The 12076-nt window shown below is 42.9% G+C and overlaps 1 protein-coding gene across 2 annotated transcripts in view; it reads left to right on the plus strand.

Annotated features, from left to right (window-relative positions):
- The window catches only part of adss2 (adenylosuccinate synthase 2), a 463865-nt gene that overhangs the window by 433576 nt on the left and 18213 nt on the right, over positions 1-12076 (plus strand). The window contains exon 1 of one of the 2 annotated variants that reach the window (XM_084075862.1): positions 5006-5369. The exons of the other annotated variant lie outside the window; for it this stretch is intronic. Coding sequence (XP_083931988.1) covers positions 5154-5369 — 216 coding nt within the window. The 5' untranslated portion in view covers positions 5006-5153. Of the gene's footprint in view, positions 1-5005; positions 5370-12076 lie in introns of those variants that run through there. 2 annotated transcript variants of the gene reach the window in all.

The raw sequence follows: 12076 nt of genomic DNA on the forward strand, positions 1-12076 counted from the left end.
GGCAACTGTAGCCAATAAAAATATATGTCATTTCTGCAGAATGGCATGAATGAAGTCTTAAAGGGAGACAATAATATTTTCTTTCTTTCTTTTCTTTTTACCTTTATTTATACTCAAATATATTATATTATATATATTTTATATATTAAAATACAAGTTTTCTTTTTGGAGGGAGCTCTGTCCAAGGTAGCAGTAACCTACAGGGTCCGTGGTCCTAATACTGTACTGTACCAAACTAGGGGTCCTTGAAATTAAAATGTTGGTGAACCACTGCTTTAATGTTCCTTTAAGTGAGCTCCTCCTTGGTCTCTCTTAATGAAGGCAGTCTATGTATGCATCTCCAGCACTTGGACATGGAAGACCGTGTAGGCTCTAGATGGAGCTGTTGGCCAGTTGGCCAGCCTCAGTTGGTGGAGCTTTGGTTTAGGGCAGTGATATTCAACTGGTGGCCCGTGGGCCAAATCTGGCCCCTGGGAGCTTTCTTGTGACCCCTGGAACACAATCCATATTCTACTGTAAGAATAAATGTTTAAAATGATCTATTCTTAAATGGTTGGTTATACATAGGGATGACTATTTAGAATGTTTTTCATAACCGATTAATTAACCATTAAGAATTAAATGACGTTAACCATGTTACTATCACAAGGTTTTTTGTTTTTTTTTAAAGATTTTTATGCCTTTATTTAGAGAGGGAAAGTAGTCTGACAGGAAATGGGGATAGAGGTGCCTGGACCGTCACGCTACGGCCCAGGCCATCACTAGGTCTTTTAATCATATATGAGCATCCTGCATCCAGCCTCAGCATCCATGTTGATATCCTAATTATTAGGATATCGACATGGACATATTAGGACCTAATATGCCCTGTCTCCTTCCCATCTTCATTTAATTCAGAGACCTTTAGTGACGTACCAGTACACACAAGTGTCCAGTAACTGGTGTGTGACCCTTCCAGATATGCCGTCATGTTGCATTACTCTTAATATAGCAATTCAAGCAGACAGTGATGAAGCAATCCTGTGTTTGCAGCATCATCTTAAAAACATAAAAACCTGGATGCAAAAGAACTTTCTCAAACCTAACTGCAATAAATCGGAAATCATTATCATTGGCCCCTCACTTCAAGACTTCTCACTTAACATCGACGGCTCCCTTGTCACACCGTCCACCCACGTCCGCAATCTAGGTGTCATTTTTGACCCTACCCTTTCATTCCTCCCCCATGTGAACCACATCATCAAAACAGCCTTCTTCCACCTTTAGGAACTTTTCCTGCCTTCAGCCCTCCCTGACACCCTCTGCTGCCGAAACACTCATCCACACCTTCATTTCATCCCGGTTAGACTACTGCAACACCTCCAAAGTCCTCTATTATCTCCAATATGTTCAAAACTCAGCTGCCCGCCTGCTCATTCACACCCGCTCCAGAGACCATAATCACGCCAGCCCTTCACGACCTCCACTGGCTGCCCGTCAAACAAAGAGTCCACTTTAAAATTTTGCTCACCACCTACAAGGCACTGCACAACCTGCCCTCCTTGAGCCACATGTCCCGTCCCGCTCCCTCACCTCAGGTCCAGTGACGCCGGCCTCCTGGAGGTCCCCAAGACCAGGCTCCGTACCTGGGGCGACAGGGCTTTCTCTGTAGCTGCCCCCTCCCTCTGGAATGCACTCCCCAAACACATCAGAAACACCCCCTCCCTACCTACCTTCAAAACCGCCCTGAAAACCCATTTGTTTAGAATAGCCTTCCCGAGTTGACTTTGATTCCAACTTGTTATTTTTAGTGTTCTATTGTTTTTAATTCTTATCTTTTGCTTTTCTGAGTTTTCCTAATAGTTTTTTTTTTATCCTCTCCCCTGGCCCCCACACACATGTAAAGCATCTTTGAGTTCTTAGAAAAGCGCTATATCAATCCCAGATAGTATTATTATTATTATGTATTTACTCAAATACATAAACACAATGTACAATAATTAATCTTGCATATCACCGCATAGTATAGAAATCCCCTTACAATACTTTATTAGTCGGGAATGTAAACAGCACGTGGTACAGTAAGACATTAAAGCTAAAAGGATAACACAAAAAAGTCCTGGGGACTTGTTTCCATTGTGGTCCTATATATTCAATTCATCAACATTGCATACAAAATGAACACAATAATACATGTCATCAACAAATACTAGTTCTAATAAACACTTTTGGTGCAACTTAAGGCATATCATCAGTGATGTAGCCCGGGTTCACTGGGTGTTTCGGGTCTCGCAACATCAGACACCAACTTTCTGCTGCTGCTGTTTGTTTGTTGTTTGTTTGTTTGTTTGTTGTTGTCGTCATTTACATTTACCTCCCCTTGTGGTCTCCTGGTAGATGTTTTTTCAGGCCAATTTTGAAAGAAACCAGTGTTACGCATCCTTTAATGGATGGTGTCAGGGCATTTGGTGGCAGAGCAGTAGAATGAGAACTTTCACATGTTTGTTCTAAATTTGGGTGGTACCAGATCACGGTGTGTTGTAGCTGTGGGTGTCACTCACTTTGGGGAAATAGTTCGACAGGTATGAGGGACGGGTATTGAGGGCACGGTCCCTTAGACTATCAAAATACCAATCCCAGTGATATTTGCTTAACGCTGCATGTCTTCTACCCCGAGCCATCCCTAACTAGCGAAGTGTGTTGGAATTATGTGGGTCATGGGCTTACGGCAGAGAAGTAGTTGTATCAGTTTGTTTTGGAAGGTCTGAAGCTTAGTTTTTAGTGACATTGAGATGTTGAAGCATAATCAAAATGGCATTGAATGAGGGCTCCAGCTGGAGTCTTGAAAGCACTTTTGCTGTCAAAAGAGGAAATACTGCACAAAAATCTTGTTCTTTGATTGACTTTCTTGATCACCCTTGATCAGCCATTTTTTAAAATAAAGATCAACTTTACTGTGCTCTCCATGAAAATGAGTCTATGAAATGAATACCAAGGACCTCAACGGAAACAAGTCCGCAAGGACTTTTTGGGACGGACCTTTCAGACAAAAGTATCATAAATGTAATTGTGATGTTTTACATTTTTTTTGCCTAATAAAAATTTCAATCAATCAATCAATCCAGAAGGTTACTAGCAACCTGCTGGTTGAGGCAGACCTTCTGGCAAGTGGGGAATATGGTGTTCCTCGCTAGCCTGGTAAACCCCCCTGTGGAAATCTCATTTGTATTTGATCCCAGTAGTGTTCCTACTCTTTCTGAAATCGGAAATGAAATGAAGTTACTATTCCTGGAATCAAATGCAAATGAGATTTCCGGAAGGGGGGGGGGGGGGTTACCAGGCGCGTTCCTTGCCTTCTCCTCCTCCTCTGCAGACAGCTGCTGTGCTGAAGAGTTTGGTGCCCTTTGACACACTAATGATGTGTACACTCACTACCCCACACACTTACAGTACATTCAGCTGTCCCATACCAAAGACAATCTATTTCACAATTACAGTATGTTTTCCAAATACAAAAATGTTGTTACATGCTGTTACACCGTTCTCTATGGTGTAGAATGTAGGCCTACTTGGTATTAGTGACATGAGAGGGAACTAGTGGGTGTGTGATAGAGAAAGACAGAGCGAGAGAGAGAGAGAGAGAGAGAGAGAGAGAGAGAGAGAGAGGTGCAGAGAAGGAGGGATGGATGGGAGGGGAAGTGGATCAGCATGGCATCCTCTATGGGCAAAAGAGATTGTACGGCAATGGTTGTGATTGAGTGGGGTAAGTGAACTCCCATCACTCTCGATGTTCTCACAGGGACGGACAATGACACTTATAGTCGTCAACACCTAAAACCTAACAAAAAGGCACATTAAAAAGTAATTTGGCCTCAGGAGCATTGGGTCATTTTCATCTCAACTATGAAAATGTGGGCAATGTGGGCGTCAAGCATTCAGGCCTGTACCATTCTCTTGGTGTTGTAGGCTATGCCACACTGACACATGATGCACTCACCCACTTCACTTGTGGAGAATATGGTGAAAGATGACTCATCTTAACCAGGGGGTCCCCAGCTGCATTAAGGAAGCATAAGGAAAGCCTAATTTCTTACTACCAACTTTCCTTGGTGGGAACACGCTGATTGATTGATTGATTGATGTACTTTATTTAGTAAGACATGAGAACAACAGTACATGGAAGTACAAATTCAAGTATTCAAGTAAATACAAGGTCTACTAAACTGGAAGACTCATAAAGCACTGATCTTGTTTAAGATGAGATCCCCATGCACACAAATCATGATGACATATAAGAGACAGACAGATATACACACTACTATACAGAACGTCATACAATCAGCTTACAGGTTACTGGTATGAAGAGTGAAAAATATGTACAAGAGAAGAAAAAAAAGGGGAGTGGGGGTTGGGGGGGGTAGGTTAAGACTTTAGTCAGGGGCCATTTTTCGAATTGCAACCTCCTGAAGGTGTATCTTTAGGGCAGTTTAACCCTGATAAGCACTTGGAATATAGTAGTTGAGGCATTACATTTTGTTTGACTCGGTTCCACAGATAAATATTGTGAAAATAACCAATCTACAAGCTCACAACGCCTCACGTTCAATTTCTTTGCCCCTTTCTTATATTATTTGACAATTTTGACCTGTTTTTACAGTATAGTTTGTTTACAGTATAGTTTGTTGATTATTTTTGATGCTGTAATATGAAATCAAATGGGAATTAGATTTCCGGAGGGAGGGTTTACCAGGCTAGGTCTTTTGAGCCCTCAATGCATGGCCCCACCTCACGTCTAAAATACACTTTTTGACCAAAATGTAAAATAATCCACCGGATGGGGGGGGAAAGGGTTGTTACTCCACTGCGCCCTCTACAGATTCGGTCAATATTGACAAGATATGGACCAGAGAGTACAGTGTGGCACGCTGAACGCATCCCGGTAGTGGGCGTGTCAGTCGTGTACAGTGAGCACTGGGCACAGAGTAGACCCACAGCTCCAGTGGGAAACACAGAGAGAAAAACTGAGATAGAGCGAGAGACTGAGAGAGAGAGAGAAAGAGAGAGAGGGGGAGAGAGAACGAGAGAGAGGGAGAGAGAAGCAGCAGCAGCAGTCAGTCAGGCAGTCAGTCAGTCAGACAGACAGACAGGCAGTCAGTCACGGACACCGTAAAGACATGTCGGACAGTGGGTGTGAGGGAGCCGCGGGGCCGGGGGACAGGGGGGCCCAGAACGGCGACGGCAGCAGCAGCACCACAGAGAAAGATGGACCCTTGAGGCCGAGCGTCGGCAACAGAGTGACCGTGGTGCTGGGGGCTCAGTGGGGCGACGAGGGGAAAGGGAAGGTGGTGGACCTCCTTGCGCAGGACGCGGACATGGTGTGCAGATGTCAGGTAGGCTGCTGCTGGTACATTACAGTACAGTACGGTACGGGACGCGCTGTCCCGCGTTTAATGTGTTTTACATCCGGCAGGTAGCTGCTGTTTACTGCAGTGGTTCTCAACCTGTGGGTCGGGGCCCACAGGGGGGGGGGGTCCCCACATGATTTTGGGGGGTCCCCAGATGACAGTGAAGTGACAATTTATTAAAATTGTAATAATACCCACATTTAAAAAAAAAGACCATACTGCATCAAAAATAATCAACAAACTATACTGTAAAAACTGGTCAAAATTGTCAAATAATATAAGAAAGGGGCAAAGAAATTGAACGTGAGGTGTTGTGAGCTTGTAGATCGGTTATTTTCACAATATTTATCTGTGGAACCGAGTCAAACAAAATGTAATGCCTCAACAACTATATTCTAAGTGCTTATCAGGGTTGGGGGAACCCAGTTCTGTTCAAATATGATTACCTTTTGGGGGGTCACGGCCTGAAAAGGTTGGGAACCACTGGTTTACTGGGCTGATCTGAGCTCGGCTCCCAGCCCAGGCTGGAGGTGGATCCGCTGCTATCCCGCATTCATGTTGCCTGCCATGTATCTTTTGCTAATGTCACCTTGAATCCTTTGCTAGCTTCACTTTGCTCCACAGACTGCTATCATTAGATTATGATATATTTTGTTGTTGTGTCCAGATTTACACATAGTAAAATGTGTGTGTGTGTGTGTGTGTGTGTGTGTGGGGGGGGGGGGGGGGGGGGGGGGGGGTTCTCAAGGTAAAACGTCAGCCATGTAAATAAAGTTGCCCACAGGAGGGTGAATCAGATAAGACATGTTGAGTTATACCGAAATCGGCGACAAGTCTAAAACTGACAACTGTGTGAGAACTACAGAGCTGTGAGATCTGCTCGCTGTCGTGACTCGTGAGCGAGGATGACCTTAACATGTACAGACTCTGTGTTTATCTTATTGTAATTCCTATGTCCTGACTCCTACGATTAGTTATGAATGAGGCAAATCCATGAATTCCACTTCAAATGGCAGCCTTGGATCAAGACCGTCATGGATGTATTCAGCGGTGGAAAAATTACTCAAATGGTTTACTTGAGTAAAAGTGTCAATACTGCAATGCAGAACACTCTGTTACAAGTAAAAGTCCGGTATTCAATATGTACTTGAGTAAAAGTACAAAAGTATTGGCATCAAAATGTGCTTAAAGTACCAAAAGTAAAACTCATTATGTATTCAAAACGTATAATAAATATTTTGAAAAAGCCGATCTACAAGCTCACAATGAGGCATTGTGAGCTTGTAAATCTGCTATTTTCTTTTGCAAGTAATTGTAGTGGAGTAAAAGTACAATATTTGCCTCTGACATGTGGAGTAGAAGTAAAAGTATTGAAAATTTAAAATAATCCAGTAAAGTAAAAATCCCTCAAATTTGTACTTAAGTACAGTACTTGAGTATAGTTAATTTCCACCACTGGATGTATTTTATCAAGTCTGACTTTTGAAAGCAAAAGTTGAACTCGATAAAAATACATCTATGATAGTCTTGATCCAAGGCTAGTCAAATGTCAATAATTAATAGACCTTACCAATTTACCACTCCAACTCAATCTTTCTGGATTGTGGTGAATTCTGATGAGGCCACTTTACCAGAAGTTCCCACCTTTGTGCGTGCGTGCGCACACACACACACACACACACACACACACACACACACACACACACACACACACACACACACACACACACACACACACACACACACACACACACACACACACACACACACACACACACACACAGTAAAGCATGAATTACCAATTAGGTTACCAATTGTGGTGTAACATGATCACAGGAAGCAATGAAGCTAAAAACTGGGGAATGTTGCAGAAGCAGGTTGTGTTTTCATTTTATTTGTGCAATGGTATGGATCATATTGAGCTAAACACATATTAGGTTTAATGCAGTAATCTAGTATTCTATGCAGTCTTGAGTTTATCCTTGCGTGTTGACAGCCTATGCATCTCTTTTGCTGGTTTGCCTTCACTGGTTTGCCCCAGGCTTCCAGTGAACTGTAGGAGCCCTACTCACATGAGCTTGTAGATCTGCTATTTTTGGCAGTTGGCACACATCATCGTACGAAGCAGTATTAAATAATCATGTTTCATGCTTATCATATAATTGCAGACAGAGCCTGGTTGGGAGGGGCTGACATAAAACATGTGATAACATGTAGCTAAGCATGTCAAACTGGGAACAAATTAAAAAAGGAGAAACCTGACCCAGAAAAAGGCTATGGCTGAAACATAAAAAAATATATAATAAATAGATAATAACTGGCCAGTGTATGGGTTTTTATTCATACTGTGTAACCTTTTCAATTAAACACATCCAGAACTAGATCACATATGACCATGAAATATTTAATTTTTAATTTTTATTAGGACCATCTATCAAATTTACATTATCGGCAGCACACTGTAACCCAAAAACTAATTGTGAATCCGATGTTTGCCTTATCAACTGTTGTTACATAAGCCAATGTCTTTCATTCGCTACCAGCAGCACCTCAGAAGACAACCTATGTGTATGTTTCCTCCCACCAACAAACTGGAAACAAAAACAAAAAAACACTTACGGTTACCTGTGACCCAAATAATTTTTACGTTTGGGTTTGTTTAAGAGAACAGTGAAAAGCAACACAAAAAGCAGTTTGTGGTCCGGATTTTTATAATGTGACACACATGAGTCACAAGTGATCAAGAAATTGGAATAGCTTTCAGAGTATTATTGAAATGTTATTTGGTCAGTACTGCTGGTGTAACTCTGTTACTCTGTTAATCTCTCATTGGCACGTTGTACATACACAGTGATTCATGTGTGATAGTTTTGAGAGTCATAAGGCCTGAAAATAACATGCGTTGTATGTTTGTGTATATATGTTTTACAGCCCAGCTTAAGCATCTCCTAAGATGTAGGGCTCCCCTCTTTGAGCTCATGCCAGGGTTGATGAATACATACCTTGGCACTTCCTTTTGCTCTTTGAAATCTGCTCAGCCCCATACCCATACTTCCCATTGCTGTGTCTGGATTTTCCAGAGCAAGATCTCTTAATGGCCTACCGCTACATCGACATGATCCGCTTAAAAGAAATAGCCTATTTACTAGTTGATAGATACATTTAAAACTACGAACCTCTTCACTTGACATGATGATAAAACTGAACCAGAAGGCCCTTATTTATTAAGACGTCTTGTTTTGCCTGTAGTAGTCTATTGGGTGAATGTGATTATTATTATTATGTATACATATTTTTTTTGATAGACAAGGAATTGACCATATTCAAATGGCCACAAATTTGCTCTTACGTCATAGGGGGTGGGGTCAGGGGAGGGGAAGGAGGGAGCTTGTTTGTTTTGCAACACATGGTAATTCCCATTTATCCACACGTCAAGCAATTCTTTAGTGCTCTAGTCTTTACGGAAAATCATATACAGTACTGTAGGTGTCGGTGTGGAGGAGGCATTGAATTTGCAGTCAGTCGATCCCCAATCTGGGAATCCATTCGGCATTGCAAATTGAAAATCTTGAGAGATTAGTCAAGCCCTGGCTAATAACGGCAAAGGCGATAAACACTGTATCAGTTTGCCTAATGAATGAATAAAACCTTATCTGGGAAATCAAGATACCTTTGAGATGCATTTTGAGGTTTGCTTGGGTTCAGCCCAGCAACGGGGAATGAGACCGTGGTAGTTTACTGGTTCGATTTTAACCCCTTGCAGCTTAACAGGTCTCAGCAGTCTTCCCTCTTTGACACTATGCATGGCATTGATAACAGGTTGACATAGCAAAGATTCTCTACAGTCAAGGAGCTGTCACTGCTGCTGGGCTCGCCAAGGATGGAGGCATGTAAAAATAAACCACTTACTGGCAGCATTGCTGCACAGCTCACACACGCCCCTTCTTTCTCATGGTATGTGTGTGTGGGGCGGGGGGGTGGGGGTGGATGGGTATAATGTGTTGCAGCAAGTCGGTGGGCTTGACGGGTGAGGGAGCAATAGCTTGCATGTTGGATGAGATTGTGTTCATCTTTTTATAAAACAAGCCTCGCCAGCATTTCCCACTGGGTGTTCCTTACAGTAAACACCTCTCTAAGAACTCAGAGTGCACGTGGGGGTTTCAGGTCGAAGTGAGGGGGGCAGTCAAGGTTAGGGGGCAGTAGCATTATTGAGAATTCATTTTCAGGTCAACTTATCCTTTTTCTTACTGATATTAGTCTATCTTGTTAATTACTTTCTTCACTGTTTGGAGATACTCTGTTTATTTGCTTATTTGCTTTAGTAAATGTCTGTACTACCTATGAGTATGTAAAATAACAAAAACGAATAAACAAAACGTTTAAAAAAAAAAAAAGAATTCATTTTCAGGTTTGGAGTTGGTCAGTCAGTGGGCATTGGCTATACACTGAATTTGTTTTCATGCTTCACTAATGAGGTAAACGGAGGGAATGAGCGCTGTACTGCACGCATGAATTCAACATGCATATCAAATTTACTATGTGCCCAATACATGTTTGGAAATATATGTCTTATTTAGTGGTGTACCTGCTACACCACACATGTGTGTATGAGTGTAGGCAGAAAAGCCCAGCACGCATGATTGTAAAATTGGATTAAACATTTTCCCTCCCACTTTAGTTGTTATGCCACCCCCCCCTCCCAACACTACCACCCCACGTGTACAGTCCCTGTCTGTCACTTCTAACCCCTACAGTTTGGTCTTTGGGAGAGTGTAGAGTAGACATTCAAGTCCCCTCCGATACACACAGTTACCAGCCAATTCACCTGACACTGAGGAGTTTCACCGGGAGGGTGTAGTGCATTTGGAGGAACACGCTATGTGACCTAGTTCTGCTCCCTGCTGAACAAGGCGCACAGACCAACCTGTAGGAGTTGCCAGACAGTGAGTGCAGCGACAGAGATCACCCTCCTCAGCCGGCTTACCACTTTGATTGCGAACACAATTGTGTCCGTTGCTCCGTTCCAGCCCCCCATTGTATGCATACGGTCTCCCGAGTAGGGACATTGTTGTTTCAGTCTAACTTAGGTCATGCCCCGTAACCATACCCCTAGAGAGGGTCACAGCCCCATGGCTGTCCTCCTGCAAGTCACCTGTCAGCACCTTTGTGGCTAAAAAGGCTTTCTTCACTAGCCCAAACACTATCTCTGTTATCCCCCGCTTGGGCCATACTTCTGCTATATGTCACCACTTCCTTCCCTGTATGATTTGTTGACAAATCAATATGGCTCTGTAATATTGTCCCAGACTTGACGTCTAGATTTAGAGCATATAGCGTGAAGTTGATGGTGTTGAGGTTTCAGAGAGTTCGCTTCCATGATACTGATGCTAGTATGGTATTTTTTACTCACGATGATATTTCAGCTTTATGAAGGCATCTCTGAGATAAAGACATTCACAGACACAGTGCACTGCACACACCCTTTTAGCCTCTGTCTCTGTAACTCTGTTATTCCATGTCATGCAAGCGTAACTGGTGGAGCTTTGCGTTGTTTTTCCTGAAGAATGGAATGACCAAGCATCTCTCTCTTTGGAGTAGTTGATCTGTGTTTATTTTCTCTCTCTCTCTCTCTCTCTCTCTCTCTCTCTCTCTCTCTCTCTCTCTCCTCTCTCTCTCTCTCTCTCTCTCTCTCTCTCTCTCTCTCTCTCTCTCTCTCTCTCTCTCTCTCTCTCTCTCTCTCTCTCTCTCTCTCTCTCTCTCTCTCTCTCTCTCTCTCTCTCTCTCTCTCTCTCTCTCGCTCCTCTCTCTCTCTCTCTCTCTCTCTCTCTCTCCTTCTCTCTCTCTGACATGCGAATTAGACAAAAGATGTCTTTAGCTCACAATGTGCATCAGCTCAAAGGAGAAATCAAACATTTAATTAGATTTGATTAATTTATCAATTATTTTTATAATCGATTAAATGGATTACTTCGATTAACTGTTGCATCCCTACCTATCATACACATGAACCCTGGAGACCTAAACATCATTAACCCTTAAATTCAATTAATTCTTTCAATGGACTAAAATCTTGTTTTAATTGATGGCCTTCCTGCCCTGGCACTTGGCCTTTGTGCCCTAAACAATGGACAACACTAAAGGCCAAGTGGCCTTGCCCCTAAAATGACGAAATTCCAGGCCTGCTTTGCATACAAAGAGTAGTACAGCAAACAAGGGCTCTTGTTTTGTTTGGTTTAAATCGTTGCAAACCAGAGTCCCTACTACGTACATGAGCTTACTGTGTGATATGGAAAGTTTTCAGAAATTTAATCCCCAAACACAATGTACAGTGCATTTATGAAGCCACTGTAGCAGGTGATCCAGAACTCCACAAGTGTTGCTGTCCCACATTGGGGATAGAGTATGGTCAGGCATGGGTCCTCTGGGGGGGATGGTGCTTTGATGGACACATAGTAAAAGTATCTAAAACGGAGAGGCATCTGCCCTCGCTCCTCCAACCTGCGTCGCCTCAGAGTACCGCCGTGGCCAGGAATAACCCCCCAGGGCACACTGTGACACGGACACCCATGGCTTGATTTATAGGCCACAGGTTACATGGGAAGAAGCACATGGCGGTCACAAGATGGGGCAGGCTCAGGCAGGCTGACTGGAAACCTAGGGGTGATCAGCAGGTGGGCAGCCAGCAAGTAAGC

This window comes from Gymnoscopelus microlampas (assembly GCF_963454915.1).
Source record: "Gymnoscopelus microlampas genome assembly, chromosome: 13".
In the NCBI taxonomy this organism is placed as follows: Eukaryota; Metazoa; Chordata; class Actinopteri; order Myctophiformes; family Myctophidae; genus Gymnoscopelus; species Gymnoscopelus microlampas.